General features: G+C 39.9%; 3 protein-coding genes across 4 annotated transcripts; 1 reads left to right on the top strand and 2 right to left on the bottom strand.

The window, feature by feature from the left end:
- Positions 1-2,290: 2,290 nt before the first annotated feature.
- LOC107742380 (endonuclease domain-containing 1 protein) lies at positions 2,291-3,495 on the bottom strand. The gene is given in 2 exon segments (XM_074560191.1): positions 2,291-2,899; positions 3,094-3,495. Coding segments are annotated over 2 exon segments (1,011 nt in total).
- Positions 3,496-6,512: 3,017 nt separating this feature from the next.
- LOC107742407 (endonuclease domain-containing 1 protein) lies at positions 6,513-7,951 on the bottom strand. The gene is made up of 2 exons (XM_016555350.1): positions 7,661-7,951; positions 6,513-7,120 (listed from the first exon to the last, which is right to left on the bottom strand). The coding sequence occupies exons 1-2, from the start codon at positions 7,949-7,951 to the stop codon at positions 6,521-6,523; spliced, it is 891 nt and encodes a 296-aa protein (XP_016410836.1). The 3' UTR covers positions 6,513-6,520.
- An 882-nt stretch (positions 7,952-8,833) lies between these two features.
- gigyf1b (GRB10 interacting GYF protein 1b) lies at positions 8,834-22,224 on the top strand. 2 transcript variants are annotated; one of them, XM_016555294.1, is made up of 25 exons: positions 8,834-9,079; positions 11,048-11,534; positions 12,525-12,588; positions 13,289-13,418; positions 13,575-13,670; positions 13,824-13,938; positions 14,322-14,424; positions 14,622-14,815; positions 14,899-15,116; positions 15,217-15,322; positions 15,541-15,696; positions 15,804-15,931; positions 16,013-16,247; positions 16,338-16,504; positions 17,006-17,103; positions 17,188-17,288; positions 17,375-17,448; positions 18,021-18,155; positions 18,244-18,447; positions 18,593-18,774; positions 18,866-19,023; positions 19,117-19,280; positions 19,400-19,444; positions 19,568-19,679; positions 20,034-22,224. In XM_016555294.1, the coding sequence occupies exons 3-25, from the start codon at positions 12,554-12,556 to the stop codon at positions 20,081-20,083; spliced, it is 3,006 nt and encodes a 1,001-aa protein (XP_016410780.1). In that variant the 5' UTR covers positions 8,834-9,079; positions 11,048-11,534; positions 12,525-12,553; the 3' UTR covers positions 20,084-22,224. The 2 variants fall into 2 exon arrangements, with proteins under 2 accessions (XP_016410780.1, XP_016410782.1); XM_016555296.1 differs by lacking the exons at positions 11,048-11,534; positions 12,525-12,588.

Raw genomic sequence — 22,224 nt, 5'->3', positions numbered from 1 at the left:
GGTTTTGGTCACAACTGTAGAAATAGTTTACCTTACTCAGGCATGGATTATGGTCCGGGCACCTGGGCCCTCTTTAGCACTATGTCTTCTGAACACCTTGTAGCAGCTTTAATGTTGTATAGTTGGATCCCGTGATCATTTTTAGACTGGGTAAAGTCCCTGCCTGGGGCATTGTGATTAATAAGATAACAGGCATCTGACTTGTCAATGTGGTCTGATGATCTGGGATCAGGGGACTTTGGTCGTTTACCTTGAGCCACATTCTCCAAGTCTTCCATAACAGTTAACCAGCAGCAAAGAAAGCAAGAATCTCGTTTATTATACTATGAATAGACACAAAATTACAACTGCCAATAATGATATTAACTAAAGACAATTTACAGAAAGGAATACAAGCAAAAAGAAGAATATGAGTTTGAGAGAGAGAGTTAAGGCTTACTCAGCCTTATTCGCTTCGTGGTATTTGCTTATCCTTCCTCATTTGTGTCTCTCTGAGATTAGATTATGTCCTTAAAAATGAAAGGAATGTCCCACAAGCTTGCTAATCTCGTTCATGGTATTGGTTTGCAGTGGTCAGTCATTGAAGACTCGTCCTGTGTGACCTGTGAATTATTTGTGCACTTTCATAAAGGCTGTATTTCCTAATGGTCCCATTCCTTAAATCAGGGGTCACCAAGCTCAATCCTGGAGGGCCGGTGTCCTGCAGAGTTTAGCTCCAACCCTAATCAAACACACCTGAACCAGCTATTCAAGCTCTAACTAGGTATACTTGAAACTTCCAGGCAGGTGTGTTGAGGCAAGTTAGAGCGAAACTCTGCAGGACACCAGCCCTCCAGGACCGAGTTTGGTGACCCCTGCCTTAAAGTGTAGGGAGCTGTATTTGTGTTGCTTTAAAGAATAGATAGTTAATTAGAATATGTCACCATGATGTGGCAGATGCTCTTGTTTGACCATCCCAGTAAGTGCGGTTTTTAGTGGGTTTCAAGGCCCATTTGCACACAACTCTGTCTTTCAAATTCATCTACTCTTCACTTTTTTTTTTACCATGCCAATTATTTTCCCCCTCCATCCTTATAATGTTGAGCAATAATCACAAAATAATAAAACTTATTAAACTCAACATTGATAAAAGAGACATGGAGACATTTTCACCCAGTGTTTTTGAATACACAAAATAATGATCTTTAAAAAAGCATCATATGACCCCTTTAAAGGTCTTGTAATAAAAATGTCCTTTATATTCATTACTCTTTCTCTCCCTGTTTCTCACAATGTTATATTGATTTGATACATGTGTCAGTTACTGGAAATGATGCCTGATATCAATCATAGATAATATTTTGCTGTAATGTTGAAAATCAACTAGAAATTTCTCCTTAGGTATTTTATTGGTTTGTATCAGTCATGTTTATTGAAAGAACAAAATGAAAATACCAAAGAAAAAAATTAGGTTGGAAAAGTATGACAAGTCAGGGTTTTTGTTTTTGTTTTAGTTTTTATTTTTCACATATCATTTTATACCACACAAAATCAGCCTTTTCAGCTTTAAAAAAAACCCAACCTAAAACTTAAGGCGGTGTCAATGAGTTACTGAACATGTGTATGTGAACTGAGGCAGTTTGTCATGATTACACTATGCATATATAGGATGATTAATGTTAAGATAAAAGCAATAAAACTGTTGTAGGCAGAGAGCTGACAGGAAATATGTTACTTACACAACCATTGTTTTACACCATGAAGGGACAAATTTCCATTTATTATCCTCAATATGGCTATTGAATTAAATAGTTTTATAAGTCTATATTCTGTACATTACCATTCAAAGTTTGGGGCCAGTAAGATTTTTTTATTTTATTTTATTTATGTGTCACATGATCCTTCATAAATCATTTTAATATACTGATTTGCTGCTCAAGAAACATTTGTTAGTATTATCAATGATGAAAACAGTTGTTGCTTGTTGCAGATGCTCCATAATATTTTTGTGAAAACTGATACATTTTTTAGGATTCTTTGATGAACATAAAGTTCAAAAGAACAGCATTTATTTGAAATGTAATTTTCAGGAACAAAGCAAAGTTCTACTAATTAAAAAAAAAAAACTTACCTACCCCAAATATTTAAACAGTAGTGTATAACATTGCAAACCACTATATTTAACATTCTGCAAAACTGACTCTACAAAATTTCTAAATAATTGTACAGTAATTTACAGAGAAGCTACAGGAAAGAAGAAAGCAAGAAAAATGAAACCACAACCAAAGCTATAAGCTGAACGTAAGACAGATCATTTGGCATAATGAAGGTAGGCAGGAAGAGGTGAAGGTGAGTTGCAGTTATCATAGAACAGCTGGAAGTTCTTGTCCACGGACATTTTGTTTATCAGGTAGTTCTCCAGATCCTGCACTGTGAGCTCTTGGACTCTGTTTCCCTCCTTTGCATTCTTGGCAAGGGCTGCTTGGGTCGGAAAGCGGATGCGTACATTGTGTGGTGCGTTCCTGTCGTAGTCAGTGCAGCAGTAGGCAGACCACACTTCTTCAGGGATGCCAACACGGTCCTGGTTGTTGCGTCGGATCATGTTTCCAGTAGTGGTAACCCCAGTTACAATGTAGGCTGTGCCCCGGCAGAAATTGTTGAGGCGCACACGGATGCGCTCTTCGTGTTCCCGCCATGGTCCGATGTTGAACTCACGTATTTCTGGCACGACGTTGGTGAGCGCATAGGTAGCTGCTCGGTCCTGGGGGTCTGACTGGTGCTGGTCTGGATTCAGATGGCCTCTCTCATACAGAACCACATCGGAGTAGTCATCCAAAACCGCCTGGCTGTCCTCAAACTTCATGTGTAAGTATCCGGTGGGGAACGGCAACATGTTCCCATTCCCATCAAGCTCTGCAAGCTGGGAAGAAGGTCAACACTTCATTGCAATTGTAACAAAGAAAGGCAGTCCTCAAACTCTCAGATAAAAGGTACAAAGGCTGTCACTGGGGTTTCAGAAGGTACACCTCCAAGGTTCATATTTGTACCTTTTGAAAGGGACCATCCCAGGGACAGTTTTTGTACTTTTTATTCTTAAAATGAATAGTTTCATACCTGAGGTTCATACATCCAGGGATAGTCCACACGCCGATCGCCCTCTGTTTTCTTGAAGGTGTATGCGGAGTAAACCGGGATACGGTTTTTGGAGTCGTACAGGGTCACGTATCTAGGTTTGTCAGCGTAGCGCTGGCAGATCTTCTTGTGCATGCTATCTCTGATGCCTCGTGGTGGAGTGCCCATATACAGCGAGTCCTTGCATCTCTCAACATGGTTGAAGTCTTCAACCACGGTTGCAGTTCCCCAGTGTTCAGAGAGCCATGTTGTGATGGCAAGGACCAGAAGGACGACGGAGGGATGCATTTTAGTCAAAGGAGCTTCTCGACAGTCTTACTTGAGTGCTTCTTTGATAGAATGAATGAGTGAGAGGAATTCGAAGCTGGTTACTTTGAATAGCATTGATTAGATAAGCAAAACAGAACCGGTGAGACTTTGCCTAAAAGAGAAGAGCGTGTCATCCAGGTGAACTTGTACAGATGGGGCTTTACATGGATCTAGGATACAACATTTTAACATTTTGACACATTTTCACATTGCTATTTTTTCTAGCTCAAGGAAAACCACATTTATACAGATCCTTTAAGTCCTGCAAGATGAAAGTGGGGCCTCCATGGATCGCATTTGTTGGCCCGGCACATCCAATAGATGCTCAGTCAGGTTGAGATCTGAGGAATTTGAAGGCCAAGTCAAAACCTTGAACTCTCTGTCATGTTCCTCAAACCATTCCTGAACAATTTGTGCAGTGTGGCAGGGTGCACTATCCTGCTGTAAGAGGCCACTGCCATCAGGGAACACCATTGCCATTAGGGGTGGTCTGCAATAATCTTTAGGGATTATGTGGTATGTGACAAATTAAAATTCCCATGATGCCAGGACCCAAGGTTTTCCAGCAGAACGTTGCCCAGAGCATAACACTGCATCCCAAAGCTTGCCATCTTCCCATAGTGCATCTGCTGTCATCTCTTCCCCAGGTAAATGATGCACATGCACCCAGCCATCCATCAGATCTAAAAGAAAACATTATTCATCAGAACAGGCAACCTTCTTCCATTGCTCCATGGTCCACTTTTGACTCTCACATGCCCATTGTAGGCACTTTTAGCGGTGGACAGGGGTCATCATGGGCACTCTGACCAGTCAGTGGCTATGTAGCCCAATACATAACATACTGTGATGCATTGTGTGTTCTGACACCTTTCTATCAGGGCCAACATTAAGTTTTTCAGCAATTTGAGCAATTTGATTGGACCAGATGGGCTGGCCTTCACTCCCCGTATGCATCAATGAGCCCTGGGTACCCAAGTCCCTGACGCCGGTGTACCAGTTGACCTTCCTTGCACCACTTTTGGCAGGTACTAACTATTGCATACTGGGAATAGTTGTGTGCCAACATTAAGTTTTTCAGCAATTTGAGCAATTTGATTGGACCAGATGGGCTGGCCTTCACTCCCCGTATGCATCAATGAGCCCTGGGTACCCAAGTCCCTGACGCCGGTGTACCAGTTGACCTTCCTTGCACCACTTTTGGCAGGTACTAACTATTGCATACTGGGAATAGTTGTGTGTGTGTGTGTGTGTGTGTGTGTGTGTGTGTGTGTGTGTGTGTGTGTGTGTGTGTGTGTGCGTGTGTGTGTGTGTGTGTGTGTGTGTGTGAAATCACACAAGTAATAGTAATCCTCTCATTTTAACCAGCAACTTTCTTTGGAAGGAGTAATCGATAAAATGAGGGAGAGGCATGATGGTTCAGGAAAATGCTGTGCAGAAACCTTATCACAAATTCCCAGAACAAACTATTATCTCTCTCTTTCTCCATGTAAATGCAGGTCCTCTTTTCTGTAGAGCTAATCATCTTTATGGGTGACTTGTATGGCTGTCTTATAAAATGTAAATCAGGCTATTCTGTACTCCCCATCGTGAGAGAACAAACAGTCCTCAATAGAGTGTGAAGAGGTGATGAAAGAAAAAGGAATACAGAGATAAGCCTGTCTGTATGGAGTCTGTGTCCTGTGCAAACAAGGGATTAGGAAGGAATGGGGCTCCGTTCACCGCCTCTTTATGCCACTTTAATTTGGTTATCTGATACTACATGAGCTATCTCACATTCATAAAATTGTTAATCTTATATGCACACACAAAAGCAACTTTTATCTTTGAAAAGAATCGATAGTGTACATATTAAATTGATCAAGCAGTAGGAGTTTGATATCAGCTTTATTTTGAAAATATTTATCCAGAACACCTAGAGCTTTTATGTTGTTGAGTCATGTTTTTCATGTTTTTATATTGATAATTGACAGACTGCAGGCAAACAGAGAAGATCAAGTGGTCAATTTTTATTTTAGAAGAGTTACAGTATTCAGATAAATTGCAGTAAACATGCTTACAAAGTGAGAAAAGATTTAGTTGTTGCAGCTTATAAAGAAGTTAATGGACCTAATAAAACCCCCAAGGCCCCAGATGATTATAGTCAATAAATCTCTCTCATTTCATCACTCTTTTCAGTCCTCTCATGTATCTTAATTAGAAGATATAAAATATTTCTGAAACTGAAATTGGATCTTCATTCTACCGGTCAAGGCTAAAGGAAATGGATACAGATTTTTACCCTTCAAATAAAAAAAAAAAGATGAAAAGTGAATAGTGTCATATCCAATTATTTTAGTTTTTTGCCCATAATCATACACAGTTAAGTAAAATGCATCTTAGGGAATATTCTTCAGGGTATTATTCTCAAAATGTTCTTTAATTGATTTCTAGGTTTTTAAAGCACAGACACTACCAATCAAAAGTTTGGGGTCCGTTATTCATTTATTTAGTTAGTTAGTTTTTAATAAAATTGTTTTATTCAGCAAGGATGCATTAAATTGGTCAAAAGTGACAGAAAATACATTTATAATGTTACAAAATTTCCAATTAAAAAAATGGATAATGGTTTCAAACATAATGGTTTTCAACATTGATAATAATAAGAAATGTTTCTTAAGTGCCAAATCAGTATATTAGAATGATTTCTAAAGGATCATGTGACACTGAAGACAGCTTTGCTATCACAAGACAAATTCAGTTTTTAAATATATTCAAATAGAAAGCAGTTATTTTAAATTGTAATAATATTTCACAATATTACTGTTTTATCTTTCATCAAATAAATGCAGCCTTGGTAAACAATAATAGACTTCTTTCAAAAAATCTCACTGACCCCAAATTTTGAACGGAAGTGTAGATGCAAAAATTTTTTGTAAAGAACTAAAGAATGTTTTCAGTGGAACCTAAAATGGCTTTTTCTGTGTCATTAGATTGTAAAATATGGAACCTTTTATTTAAGAGCGTATATATTCATTCTACAGAACACAATTCTGACAGTTGAAAGATTTTTGTTTATGAATTTAGGCATCAACAGGATAGAGAAACAAGATGAAGACACCTAAGTCTGGACTGCCATTATGGCATCATTAGGCTCACAGTTCCCAAAGAAAATCTGAAACCTCTTGTCCACAAAGGTGTTCTTCTTCAAAAAATCTTCCAGTTGCTGCACAGACATCTCTATGACCTCTGCTCCTTCTTTCTCGTTGAGCCCATGAGCTGCGAAGACCGGGAATTTGGATCGCTCATCGAACGGGGCATTGTGATCGTAATCTACGCAGCAGTATGCCGACCACAGGTAGGTAGGAACGGCCACTCGGTCGATGTTGTATCTACGGATCATCCTACCAGATGTGGTGACCCCCGTGACTATGTACGCCTTACCGCGGCAGTAGTTGTTGAGTCGACGGCGGATGATGTGCTCGTGTTGTTTCCAGTGGCCCACGTTGAACTCGCGGACCTGTGGGACGACATTGGTGAGGGTGTACGTGGCTGCCTTGTCGTCGGGGTGAGCCTGGTGCTCGTCGGGGTTCAAATGGCCTCGTTCGAAATCAACAATGTTTGAGTAGTCTTCCAAGATGGCCTGGGCGTCCGAAAAACTGTCATGGACATCATTGGGAGGAAATGGCTGCATCTCACCAGAGTCTGATTCTGTGGAGAGCTACAGAGAGTACAGAATATTTATGTAACAACAACAACAACAGAATTTCAAGATATTTTAAACAGTAGGTACATAAAATATGTACCTTATGGAAAATATAACTATACAATCAGCCTAAATTTGTTTGATGGTTTTGTTTGTAAAGGTGGGTTTGACGCTTTTCATGGTCAGGCTGGGAGACCAGCAAATCAGCTTCCCTGCTGGTAAAAACAGCTTAAGATGGCTTGCTTGCTGGTCTTAGTTGGTTTAAACTGGTCTCACAGCATGGCCAAAATGGTGTTCAACTGGTTTAGCTGTTTGGCAGCTGGTTTCACAGTCTGACCAGTTGGAAAGTGCCCGAAGCATGTTTAAAACCAGCCAACAGACCAAAATAGTAGACCAGATGAGATCAGTTCAGTTTTTTCAGCAGGTTGAGTTGAAAAGAATTGCTCCAAATCTAAACCTTGTTTTTCATGCCTTGTTTTTGTGCATCGAGTCTACAAAGCTATTGATACAGTGGTTAAAACTTTACTCATTATGAGTGAAATGAGAACTGGTTACCTGAGGCTCGAACATCCAAGGAACATCAACCTTCTTGAAGCCGTCGGAGCGTTTGAAAGTGTATGCAGAATACACCGGGATGTGATCCACCACATCATACAGAGTGACATACCGGGGCTTGCCGTTATAACGCTGGCAGATCTTTTTCAGTGAGCGGTTCTCCAGACCCCGCGGGGGCGTGCCCATATACATGAATTCACGGCATTCAGGTGAAAAATCTTTCTGCACTTCTGAGCGCACAGTGACGAGCAGAAAGCAGAAAAACACCAGCAAAACAGTCCGGTGATCCATTATATTGAAATGAAACCGCTCTCCTTCAAAATCTCCTTTGAATAACTTCTTAGAAAGTGTCCCGGGGTGCTCATTTGCCATACAATGATAGTCAAATAACTGCTCGCCACTCACCTGACGCACCATTCCTGCAGTTGCGCTGTCACTGCTGACTGAAAGATCCCGTAACTAAAGAAGTTGGTGTAGCCTATGTTAAAAAAAGACTTCAATTTAATTTTAACCCAACTGTAAATTCTTCTCCCCCTTTTTCTTCATAATATATTCTTTAATTATTATTCTTTTCCCCCCTTGCTCCCCTAGTATTAATATGTATATTGTTGTAATGTTTTGTTGTTTTAAATCATTAAAGAACGAAAGAAAAGAAGAAGAAAAACTTCAATATTAAAATATTTTTTTTAAATTTAAATATAAAAAAATTAAACTACAGAATATATTATTCGGTTTTACATTTATTAGCATCATTTAGCACAAATTTTTTTTTATTCTTTATTTGCATTGCTTTTTTCAAAATAAATTGCAATTTTTAATAATTATTTTATTTATTTATTATTACTGTATCCCCATTGTTTTTGCTCCGTAATGCTAGAGAGAGAGAGAGAGAGAGAGAGAGATTTAAGTTCACAAATGTAGAAAATAAAATAAATTAAACACAACAAAAGCAATGACAAAACCCCCAAAAGTAATAGTATTATTATTATTAATAATAATAATAATAATAATAATAATATCGTTCAAGTTTAAATATGTTCTTCAAGATTCTAGCAGTGGATGGCGGTAATGCGCTATTTTAGTTTTCGAGCCTGCGTCAAACCAAAAGAAGAAGAAGAGCCTCGCGGTTCATTGGATGAATTTCTCATGTGGTTCATGTCCAACAGCCATTTTTGTAAAACACAAACAACAAGAAGACCGAGCGAGACAGAAAAACTCATTGCGACCGCTGCAGATACAGGGGGAAAATAGACAAACAATTCGGCATCGAACTCACACAAGACAAGTGTTGAAAACCGAGAGACACCAGTAGTTCAGACCGTCGGTGCAGAACGAGTGAGTTCTTTAAAGAAGATCCAACTCTGGAGAAAACAGTGGCTGGCTAGTTTAGCCTAGCTGGCCAGCAGGCTCGCAGAAGAGGTGCGTGCTGAATCATTTTCAACTTTTTAATGGGAAGTGTGTTTTGTGCATTGGTTGGTAACAACATTTTAGTGGTAATCACACATTTATGTCGTTAGCGTTAATCGTGCTAAGTCAGATGGTTGAAGGGCTCGTAGTGGAGTAGTGAAGGCCTGCAGCGAGGCCTGTTTTTATACAGTCTATGACCGAGGCGCGAGGGCGCAGCGCCAGCATATTTGAGAGGTTACTGCTGCGTTTCCTGCTCTTGGTCTCCTTAAAACTTCTCAGACTTGTTTCGTTGTTTAGAATTAGATTACTTCTTAACATTCATTAGAAAACGCCTCTCAGTTTCAGGCTTGTTTGTGTTGCATAACAGCGCGACAAGTGTTACTCTTGAGCTGAGCTGCTGCTTGTGGAGTTATGATTGTAGTTTGGAAAGTTCTCACAGAAGGGTTTTAGTTCAGTTCCGTTCATCTTTATTAAGATGCTGAACTATAACTTGAACTAGCCTATAATTTAGCCTATAAGACTTGTTTGGCTTTAGCAAAGTGTTAACCCATTTAATCCCACCAGCTAATTTTGTAACTATTGCCGAGTTTGATGTGTCTAAACGCATTTGTTGATGTTTTTACACAAATGTGTCAGTTATAAAGAAAGTGCAAAATAAGTTGATTTCGTGTACATTTTTACATGTTTGTGTTAATGGGCACATAACCAGAGCTGTTTCATTGCCCCTCTGAAAGGTGTCCTTGTCGAAATCGTGAAGTATATGAAATACAGATAAAACTACTATATTTGGTTCATATAATATTTGATGGGTCTACTACTAAAATATCAAGAATGTTTAACTAAGTAACTTTTTGGTACACATTCTAAAATTGTAGATTTTATTGTTAAATTTATAGGAAATGTATGTATGATTGTCACCACAATTGCCTGTAAGTTAAATATTAAATTGTTACTTTATTGTTTGCTACTAGGTCTTTTTGAGAAACTAAGCAGTTTCGGACTCTTGTTGTTTATGTGCTCACTTAGCTGGGAAAAAATCTGGGATTCAGTGGATTAATCATAAGTAGTTAAAATACAGCAGGTTTAACTCAGGTTTTAAAATTAATGTTATAAGCCTATTTATATTTGCATGTAACAGAAGTTGTATAGGCCTACTTTAGCTGTTGAAACTGTTATTAAAATTATTTTAAGTGATGGATCAGTAAGTATGCAAAATGTATAATATGGACTGTATAATAGTCCTGTGATCAGTGTTGTTATTGTTAACTAAAACTAAATCTAAAACTCAACTGAAATAAAGCTGATTAATTTTATATATGTATATAAACTTAATTAAAAATGATAAATGCTCCCTTAGCCACTAACTCAAAATTTAGGTACTAAATTTAAAAAATAAAGAAACAGAAAAATTAAAAAAGCTAATTTAAAATATTAATAAGTACTATAATAGTATATAGGCTAAATAATACTTACATAACACTGCCTGTGATAAAATAGTTTTTAAATGTAAAAATATTCCATCCAGTCTCTCCATTAAAGGGATAGTTCACCCAAAAATGAAAATTAGCCCATGATTTACTCACCCTCAAGCTAACCTAGGTTTATATGACTTTCTTCTTTCAGACGAATACAATTGGAGTTATATTAAAAAATGTCCTGGCTCTTCCAAGCTTTATAATGGCAGTGAATGGGTGTTATTTTTCAATAGTCCAAAGTGCATCCATCATAAAAAGTGCTCCACGCAGCACCGGGGTTGAATAAAGTCCTCCTGAAGCGAATCAATGCATTTGTGTTAGAAAAATATCTATATTTAAAACTTTAATCTCTAGCTTCCACGAACTGTTGTATGCGCGTTCACGAGAGAGTGGTGTTCCAGCAATACCGTATTCTGCCTAGTTAAGGATGCATGTAATGCGCATGCGTTTATATTTTGCACTATAAGCAATCAGTGTTGCTCAGTATTTTTTTTTTTCTCTGCAGGTGTGAGGAGTTGGGAGCTGAATGCTTGCCTATGAAACAATAACTCACAAAAATTCAGAATAGAAGTAAAAGAGATCAAGAATTGAGAGAAGAGTTACCCAGCAATAGTTACGGCATTACAAACTGCCCTGAAAGTTTTTCAAACAGCAGTTGCTGTTATTTATGCTGCCACAAATTCTTAATCATAGTGTGTTTTTTCCCTCTATTTCTCTCTAAAGTGTTTTCAAATTGCTGAATCTTTTCTTTTAAAAGATCTGAAGTTACTGGCACGTTACGGTGTTGTGCCATCTTTTGGAGCTCTTATATCTGGCTAGATATTCATCAGCCGTTATCTCTGTGAAACTGGCAGCTATTATAATATTCATACAGAGTTTAGAATTACTAAGTCCACCTCAGTATACAGAACCACCGTACCGGTTCTGACAGAACCACCTCATTCCTGTCCCGAGTTCATACTGGTCCTTTACAGTCCTGTTCTTTGGACAAGGTAAGCAAGACATGCTTGTTGTATCTTTTTAATCTCACATTTTGGTGTGTTTATTCTGATTAGGGATGTCAATTTTCGATCATTTCCATGATCGATCGTCGTTTAGATTAACGATCAATTAATCGATTAATCGTTAACTTTAATGCAGCAAAATGCGTCTATTGCAGCAGCACGCAGTCACCGGCATGACAGGATGTGCAAAAGCCACTCCCGTCTAACCCTCTAATTTCGCAGGTTTATTTTATTGTCATTCACTTTTTATCACTGTTTTCGCATCTCTTACTGTGGTAAACATGCGGAAGGGAAATGAAAGATTTCAAGGCCATGAATTAAGAATTCGTTCGATGTATTAATTTGTTCCCTCATTTTAGTTAAATCATGGGTTATTTAAGGAACAAAATTAATGAAACATGGACAGTGGCCACAAATTAATAAGTCGTAGGAACGAATTAACAAGTTGTAGGAATGAATAGCCTATCCTTCCCTCCCGCAGCCTTGCAACCTTCACCTAATTGTTTCAAATATGAAACAATTATCTGGGGAAATGACTGTTACTACATTTCTATTGCATTCCATGTTGAAGAACGTTGTGTTGTTTCTATTTTAATGTACTTTTAAAGTTGAAATGACATTAAAAGCTTAATTTGTAATTATGAGTGAATGATGATGCATTTATATACCGTCACCGTCACTCACAGCCGCTCGCACGTGTTTTGCGCATGAGCCGTAGGCAGCCCAAAATTAAACCGCTTAATCGACCATCGATAGCTTTAATCGATTGCATCTCTTATCGACAATTAATCGATCATCGATTAATAGCTGACCTAATTCTGCAGCCCAAAATTAAACCGCTTAATCGACCATCGATAGCTTTAATCGATTGCATCTCTTATCGACAATTAATCGATCATCGATTAATCGTTGACATCCCTAATTCTGATTATGATAAATGAGACTCAAAAACCTCAATGTTTTTCCTTTGGTTAACAGAAACCCTGAGCCCTCTGGACATACAGAATATGACTGCTGAGACACTTAACTTCGGTCCAGAATGGTAATATACGTATTTCAGATAGTATTACTTCAAATTAATGCTCTTTCTTGCAGGTGTGCATTTATGGTCAGGAAATGTGGAGCCATGATCCAAAATTCAATACGTTGCCCAAAAATCATTTTCATTTTCTGACGCAGCTCTTACCTAATGAAACTGTTTTAGTTACCATCCCTCTGCTTGTTTACCGTCCCTCCTCTACCATCCTTTACTTGCCAAAACCAATTTTTACTTGCATTTGGCACTCGCCAAATATTTAGGATTTTTGACAAAAAAAAAACTTTTTGGCAGAATGTTGGAGGAACACTCTTTTTTCTTCTTTCATTGATTTGATTTCTAACTAATGCAGCACCACTAAAAACAAAACTAAAACATGACTGAGAAACTCAAAGCTGCAGGTTTCTTGACCTGATAAACACTTTTAAAATTTGTTTTGGATAATCTGACTTTTCCCCTTATTATTTGGTGTGCAGTAAATTTATGAACTGCCACATTCGTTGTTGTTTTTTTTTTCTGTCCTACTTCCCTATAAGTGTCAACAGGAGGAAACCGATGTTTCCCCTTTCTTTGTGATCTTTGTGAATTTATAAATAAAATATCAATCTCTTATCATTTTCTGCATATACACAATCTTGAATCCAGATTGATTAATTGTTTTTAAATGGGTGATGGAAATAATTATGACAGTGTCTGCTTTCTTCAGGCTCCGTGCACTATCCAGAGGGGGGAGTGTGACGTCCCCTCCCCCTTCCCCTGCAATGCCAAAGTCCAAGTTGGCCGACTACCGCTATGGCCGCGAGGAGATGTTAGCACTTTATGTCAAAGATAACAAGGTGAGAAACTCCTGCAGTAAAGTCAAATAAATTAAACCGAACAAACCACCTGTTTACATCAAGAGCCTTTTCATTATTGTAGTTCAAGTGTTAATATAAGAATCAATAATTGTTTGCCGGTTACATACTTAATAGAGATTTTGTTTGTGTGTTTAGATCCCTGAGGACATGCAGGATAAGGAATTTGCTGCTATCCTGCAGGAAGAGCCTCAGCAGCCGTTGGCCTTGGTGCCCCTGACTGAGGAGGAGCAGGTGAGTCCACTCTTCTCTGGCTTCACTGATGCATAGTGTAGTGGTCACGAGGCAAATTTCATCCATGTTTCTTTGGATAATAACAGTAATATTGTTTTTTTTTTTTGTATGCATATCAGTCAACTTTTTCACTTAAATTCTCTCACTTTTCAGAGAAACTTCTCCATGTCTGTGAACAGTGTGGCTGTGCTAAGGCTTATGGGTAAAGGAGGTGGAGCTGTACCAGCAGGTGTAGCTAGAGGGCGTGGAAGCACTCGAGGTGGTCGAGGTGGGTTGTGACCAATGGTGTTGCAGAGATGACATTTTCGTAGACCAACCCATTTGTTGATGCTAGTGCAGAAATAACATTTTAACTTGAATAAATAATTTCAGAATGGACATGAGTAATAAATAAATGATTTGTTTTGTGTGTGTCATGTTGACTATGGTGAAGATCGTCCTTCCAGTTACATGCGTTTCTTCATCTTTTGTAAATAATTACAAATCATGATTACATTGTGCTGCACACATTTGGGTGAATCGCAAGAAATATCCAGGTCACATTTCATTTGTTCTCAAGAAATGAAGTACATTATTAAATGCATATTATTGATATTGTTAATGGAATAATATTTTAAAAAGGTGTTTTAATCATCTTTTGTTTGTCTGCAGGGAGAGGCAGAGGAGAGGGTGGATTCTACCAAAGAAGTGTGGATGAAGAGGTCGGTTTTGGCCGAGGACGAGAGATGCACCGCAGTCAGAGCTGGGATGACAGGTTAGGCTTTACAGTCATTTGTACATTAAGTTTTGTATATGATGTACATGTTTGTCTAAATATCAGTATGTTTATAACTTGCATTTTTGTAACTTAAATTTGTCAAAACATTGGTACAGAATGAACAGCCACTCTCAGAATAAATTTGAGATGTTTAAATGTTCTGTTATGCTGATCATTAGTATTTGCTGTTTCAGAGGTGAGCGGCGCTTTGAAAAGCCATTGAGGCGTGATGGTGGGCGTGGTGGTTTTGAGGAGGGCGGAGCAGGAGGAAGGAAGGACTATGCACGCTCAGACAGCGATAACTGGCGTATACTCAGAGAGGAGCAGGAGGACGATGATGGAGCAGAACCTGGGGGAAGCTGGAGGATTGCTGGAGGTCGTCGTGATGGTACTTTCACTTCTGTTGTTTTTTTTTTAATTATTATTATTTTATTTATTTGAATTTTTTAACTGATCTTTTTCTTCATCTAGATGGGGGTCCTCGTTCAGCAGGTTGGCGTGATCACAGCAGTGGGGATGGCCGTCGTAGGAAGTTTGACTTTGACTTCCGAGATGGAGAAGGTGGACGTAGAAGGGCTGGAAGTGAGGGAGGAGAGGACGAACGAGATGGTCTGCCTGAGTGGTGCACCGATGAAGAAGAAGGGGAAATGGGAACCTTTGATTCTTCTGGAGCCTTCATGTGCATCAAGGTTTGCTTCTTCAAAAAAAATGTCAATGTCTGTTAAGTAACTTCCTGTTAAGTAAATAAAAGAAAGAAATGGATTCAATCATGTTTGTGTGACCCTTTAGAAAAGCTCCAGAGATGCAATCCCTGAAGACCAGGAACTGGAATTTGAGGCTCTGGAGGAGGAAGAGGAGGGTGGTCAGGAGAAGAAGGACAGCCCTGCTGATAAATGTAAGAAAACTCTTTAAGAAAATAATCTGATTTGATGTTGTATCCGGCACGTTTAGCAGGAAGTGACTGCTGCCTTTTGTTCTGCATCATGTCACCTGCTCTGACCAGGATAGAACATTAAACCATTAGCGTCTTCTATTTCTCACGTGAAAGTGTTGCCTCACAATTATTTTTTTTTTTTTTGCTGTTTTCTAAATTCGCCTCTCTTCTTTTTGCAGCGGAAGCATGTGAGGCAATAACTGTGTGTGATGGAGATAGAAAGTCATCATCTCATGCTGTGTCTGCTCCTGCCCCTGTGCACCCTGTTGCAGAGGAAGAGACTCCCAAACCCATAGTCACTCCTCCCTCAAAACCTGCACCCCAACCAGCTGAAGGTACTCTATCTCTTGCTTCCTCTCTTTTTCTGATTTCCCCCTACCTTTTTTTCCAAGAACATGCAATGGAAAACAACACTGGACTAAGACTAGATTTGTTTCTATAGATGCACCTCCAGCAGGTAGCACCACACCACAGACGCAGAGCTCCTCTCCTCTCTCAACCACTGGCACTGACCTTCCAACAGTAGGGGGAGACACAGAGGAGGAAGATGGCATGAAGCATCTTCAGCAGGTCAGTGTGTGTTTGCTTATTTTATTGCTTTACATTCTTATGATAGAAGCTCAAACTAAAAAGTAAATCTGTCTTTTAAAGGAGGCTGAGAAGATGGTGGCGTCCTTGCAAGACACGTCCCTTGAAGAGGAATGTTTCACTCAAGCGCTTCAGGAGAGCCACATCACTGCGGCACACACTCACACACACCCTAATGCACACACACACTCTCACTCAACCCCACACACTCTCCCGCACTCCAGCGCCAGCGCTCTGCCCCTGTCCCACGAATCAGCAATGAAGTGGTTCTATAAAGACCCTCAAGGGGAGATTCAAGGTAATTCTCACTACCACGTCAATCTTGGAGGGTTTTTATTTGTTCATTGCAGCATAAAATGGTGGGCTGTATTGGTTGTCTCTCTTTCAGGTCCATTCACTACAGTGGAGATGTGTGAGTGGTTTCAGGCGGGGTATTTCACCATGAACCTACTGGTCAAACGGGGCTGTGATGAGGGATTTCAGCCCCTGGGTGAAGTCATCAAGATGTGGGGGCGTGTGCCTTTCTCTCCCGGCCCCTCCCCTCCTCCACTTCTGGTGAGGAAATATCCAGAATTGGGTTTGATGATGCTTTGTGCCATGTATTAGTATTAAGCCACTCAGGGCTTTGTGTTACAATGATTTTTACCATGATCTTTAAAAACTATCGGTTGATTAATCGGTATCGGCCAGTGTTGTCCAACCTAGCTATCGGTATCGGTAAAATCCACTATCGGTCGACCTCTAATCTTAAACCCCTAACCATGGTCAAATCAAGCACAGCCTTGAGTTGCTTGTTGCTTTTGTAAAATATTCAAGTAGTCGGCAGATCTTTAACCTATCAGATCAGTGCTCCGAGATATTGAGGTCATGTTACAGGTGACCCAAATTCGCTTCCTTTTAAGGCTTTTTCCCTTTCCCATATCCTCCTGTTCTACTGTGTCATTTCCTGACTGTTCTCTACTATCCAATCCTAAAAAACATTCCGAAAAATAAAGTTTAAAGTATTCAAGTTGGATTGAAGTACAACTTTTTTTGTCTGTTTTTCTGTTGCTTTAGGGGAACATGGACCAGGAGCTATTGAAGAAACAGTTAGAACAAGCTGCCACTGCAGCCCTGTACCAACAACTTCAGATGAGATTTCAGCACATGAACAGGTATCACCGACTTGCAAATTATGCATCAGCCGACAAAGTATATACTTGTGTTTTGGGTTTGTGAGTGATGTGTTTGGGTCTCAGGTGTGGGGAGACTGGAATGATGCCTGCGATGAACAGGTCCATGTCAGTGCCAGACACCGGGCCCATGTGGGACATGCCTACCTCAGTCTCTCAGCAGTCAGGTAATACCAGCTGCATTGATGCTTTGTAATAGCCACTTTATTTTGTGAAGTGCTATTGTTACACCACTGGTTTTTCTGTTTTGTAGGCGGTGAGACCAGTCTGTGGGACTTAACCATGAGTAACTCCACTCAGGGTCCAACTCTTGAACATTTGCAGAAAGTACGTAACTTATGTAATCTTGAAAGTGCCATTCAACATATGCTATAGTAAAACAGTAAGTCCTGTTAGAGTACATTGGTCTTGTCTTGAACAAGGGTTCATTGATGACTAAAACCCAAAGTACTTCGTTTTTGATGTGAATGTTTAGCAAATGTGTACAGTTGAGTGCATAGCCTGGATCTTGTCCGGTGTCTGTGCTATTACTCTCCAGAAGCATTCATTATCGTAGGCATCTATTGCCGTCTCCAGTAGGGTTTTTTTTTTTTTTGTATAATCTTGTTTCTTTTTTCGAAACAGCCGGTCAGGGTAGTTTTGCCAACTTGCGGACAGAATACAGTTATAAAAATTAAGCTGCATGCTTACAGTACATGTGTACTACGCTTATGAAGAATTTAACGTAACACTCACTATACGTATACCGTATACGTAAAAACCAAAGTATACTTTGGTCTTCAGCAGGACTGCAATGTCACTAATTAATCACTCTTCTAGGAATCACATGTCATGTTGAATGTGTAAACTTCACCCATATCGCTCTTTCGGTAATTGAGCGTGTGCTGCCCGTGTGCTAGATCCAGCAGGAGAGGCGTGAAGCTGAACTCAGGGTGAAGCGTGAAGAAGAGGAGAGGAAACGGAGGGAGGAAAAGCGCCGGCAGCAGGAGGAACAGAAGAGGAGAGAGGAGGAGGAGCTTTATAGACGAAAACAGGTGAGCGCACTCTCACACTAGACTACGACTGTTGCACACTTAAATGTTTACGATGTGTAACACGTTTGAATGTTAATGTGTTTTACAGCAGTGCCGTCAGCAGCAGGAATTGATCATGAAGTTTCTGCAGCAGAGCCAGCAGCAGCAGAGCATGCCAGGGGGCGCAGGGTGGAGCGGAAGCCAGGCAGGAGCTCTGTCTCTGGGCAAAGCTACCGGAAAGAGCATGGGACTCCTGGAGCTGGAGGCAGAGAGACTTCACAAACAGCAGCAGAGAGCTCAGCAGCAGCAAAGGGTAAAAACATCTTGACATCCACATGAGCAGTGAATTGTTTAATATGCATCTGAATGGCTGGCAAATAGTTTGGTCTTGTGTTTCAAGAGGTCTTCCTCGAATGGGTTGCTGTTATTTTAGTTCATTATAGCATTGTTTCGTTCAGCATGGAGGTTTGACAATGGGCCAGTGGAGTGATGGGCCATCTGGGATGTGGTCTGGAGCTGGCATGGAAGGGAAGGTCGGAGGTGGCAACCCTGCAATGGGCATGTGGGATGAGGCCATGAAGAACCAGGCCAGCCATCGCAACATTGGCCTGAAGAACAGCCGCAGCAGTCCCTCTCTCAGGTACAAACATTTGCACTCACACAATTTACCTCTCCATTTAAACCAGTGTTTTTACACGCAATGTTCACCGCAAACGTGTCTGTGTTCTCAGTGAACAGTACCTGCTGAATCGGCATAAGCGTACTGACGATGAGGAGAGACTTCTGAAGCTTCTTCAGGGGATGAAACCTCAGGATGGTTTCACCACTTGGTGTGAACAGATGCTCCACGCTCTCAACACCTCTGCAAATAACTCCTCTTCACTGGATGGTAACGGTCACATCTGCCATTTGCTTCGTTTTCTGCTCTTTTCTCCAAAAGGAGCTGAAATTAAATTTATCATGCTTCTATTTCTCTCTGTAGTGTCCACCATTGTGGCATATCTGAAGGAGGTGGAGTCTCCATATGAAGTTCATGATTTTATCCGCATTTATCTGGGCGATACCATTGAAGCCAAAGAGTTTGCCAAGCAGTTCCTGGAGCGCCGTGCCAAACAGAAAGCAAACCACCAGAGACAACAGCAACAGGTTTGCGAATGACGATTTTTCTTGTTTAACGTTTAATTCTTAAAAGCACATTGCTTTTTTTTGTTGTTGTTTTTTTTTTGCACACTGGGTGAGTCTTGATGTACTGAAACTTTCCACAGCTGTCCAAGGAAGTCTCTGGATTGAACATGAACTTCCCCCTGCAGGTAGATGCATATGGTTTTACTGGATTTAAAAAAAAAAAAACATGCCATAATATTTTCAATATTAGTTTTAATATTTATATATTAGTCCATTGTTTAAAGTATTCCTGGTTTTTCTCCTTGCAGTCAATGTTCCAGGCAGCTCATATGAGTAAGGGCGGCAGTGTGTATGACACTCAGGGAGGAAAAGCGAAGAGAAAGCCTAGCATGATGCTCCATTCTGACCCCAGTATCCTCGGTTAGCGTGCACGCTCTCATGAACACTCACAAACCCCTGCTGGGTTACATTCACCTTTCCCATCAGCATGCATACATTATTGAGAATAACCCTTGAACTACTGTTGTTTTAATCTGCGTTCTGGCTCCTTGTCAAATTCTTGCTGTCTGGGTCATAGTGATTTTTTTCATCTAGGAAAGAGGATCTATTTACTGATGTACTTATTGAAAAGCATTTTCTGCCCTGCTTCAAAGGAAAAAAGTACAAGCAATGTTTATGAATTAGTCATTCGTATACTCCCAGATGGGACATTTTTTGTAGAAAGTCAACCCTCAGACCTCTCAACCTCTGTTCTCCTGTTTCCCACCTCCGCAGGCTACTCATTCCTGGGGGGAGGTGAGCTGGAGCAGGTGGAGGATTACTGACCCAGCCTGTCTACTTGAGTTTACCTGAGGCCTTAAACCTGGAGCAAATCAGCAGAGGAATGTGCACTGCTCAGTGAGGGAAGGGGCGGGCAATATTTGTCCACACCCCCTATCTCTTTCTCCCTCTTTCTCTCACTCTGCACTGTGAGAGGAGCAGAAGGAGGTTATTGGGAGGTTCGGTGTAAAGAGGAGATCCTCTTCTGCCTCCCTTCAGTAAAGCACCTTACCTAAACCATTGCACTTTAATATTTTCATATTTGAAATGGAGTTGTCTTTTTTTTTTTTTTACAATGCAAAAATGTGTGATTATATTGTTGCATATGTTATGTGTAGAATATTTGTATGAATATACATACGAGAAGTAGGAATGGAGCGGTTTCCGCCGTATCAAACGTTAAGGCTGAGAAACGTTGTTGGGGAGATATAAGTTGAGCATCTCTCATAAAAGACAAACACTGTTGTATTTTTATGTTCATGGTAAAGCTATAAAAATATGAATTTGAAAACTTGAAGATTTGCACTTGTTTAACAAAAAAACAAACAAAAAAAAATGTTAGGATAGGTTGAGGTTTTTTGTGAGTGCGTGTGCAAGCGTAAGAGATGTAGTCTGCACAAATTTTATTGCTTACCGACGTGTATAAAACAAATGCCATGCTTTTATTTTGTTCAACACAATTTTGTACTTCATTGAGCATGTGTGCTAAAGTGTGTGCATGAACGGACAGAAGTAGTTTGTGTTTGCGCTTTTTTTGTACATAGGCTCTTAAAGAGACCGATAAGGACAGTCAAGCATTGCGTTTTTACCCTCCAGTGTTTCAAAGCATGAATGAGGTGCTGTTTGGCCCGTTTGGCTCTGTTCTAAGAGGGCAATTGGGGTCTCTGGGTTTGTGTTTGATGTATAAATGTAGCTCCGCTGTTGTCTGTACACAAACTACTTACATTACAACTCTTCCCCTTTCGTTCATTCTCAGTCCACGATGTGAAATGTTGCCTTCTGTCCAGAAAGTAAGTGTGTGTGGGTGTGTGGATTCTGTTGGCTGGTGTTTTGAGACAGTCACAAGGGCACTGTGATTCTGTATGTCGGTTGTGTTACTTTCTTTTTTTTGTTGTTGCTGTTGGAAAAGGATGAATGATTTATTTTTTTATTGTTCTATACAAAGTATTTGAAATTTGAGTTGGAGCACTTTCTAGGCTGCTACCTTGTATTTTTTGAATAATGTGTTTTATTTGTTAGGGTTTTTTTTATTTTATTTGCCTCTTGAGGACATTGTATTATGAATGAATGTATTCCAAAACAAACTATGTATAACAGTACATCTAACAACAAGGCTCGAGTGTCCCGGAGTGAAATGGGACACGCCTAACCATTCGGAATATGCCTATTGTCAGAGGTCAGATTCTGGGACGCGCATGGCTTGTACCAAGCTGACGGTCTCTGGCTGCTAGTGCTCTTCCAGAACTTTCTCACAGCACCCGGAGATTCCGTTTGTCTCCCAACATCTTGATGGAACTGTTGTTTTGCCGTCTTGTTAACTTGCGCTCTTGACACAGGGCCATTGAGAGCCAAGGATCTGCAGTGTGTAGCAGTAATTTGTTTTAAAATCTATTCCCCCTCCAATACATGACTTTTGGGATTGAAATGTGTGATGTTTTGCATCATAAATGTTTATTCACCTGAGTCCTCTGAATAGGAAGAGACTGAGGATCAGAACAGAGGAGATTCCGGTACTTGATCTGTAGAAAAGAACAAAAATCCTGCTTTAAATGTGTTTCACTCTATTCTGACTGGATTATATTTTTGTACAAAAAAAAAAAAATTTTTAATTTAAAGACAATGACTGAAAACAAGCACGGAGAAGTGGATGTCCGCACTAATTCAAACGCCATCCTGGAGTCTGAAAAGGAGTGGCAACCAGCTGCATTTAGTGCTACACAGAGAGTGAGACTGAGGGAATATGTGCGGATCCATTTCATCCTCACACCAAAGGGATGGATTTTTCTGCATCCTTTGAGCTGCGGTTCCCACTGCTCTCTGCAACACTATCAAATGAAGGAAAATCCTACAGCATTTGGAAAAAAAGTGGTCATTTTGAATGTTTGATTTAAAAAAAAAAAAAAAAAAAAAACTTTATGCCTTTTTA

The sequence above is a fragment of the Sinocyclocheilus rhinocerous genome, unplaced genomic scaffold (genome assembly GCF_001515625.1).
Source record: "Sinocyclocheilus rhinocerous isolate Xijiao unplaced genomic scaffold, SAMN03320098_v1.1 scaffold1127, whole genome shotgun sequence".
NCBI classification, from domain to species: domain Eukaryota; kingdom Metazoa; phylum Chordata; class Actinopteri; order Cypriniformes; family Cyprinidae; genus Sinocyclocheilus; species Sinocyclocheilus rhinocerous.
Note: the sequence above shows the minus strand (reverse complement) of the source record. Positions and strands in the feature narration are given on the sequence as shown.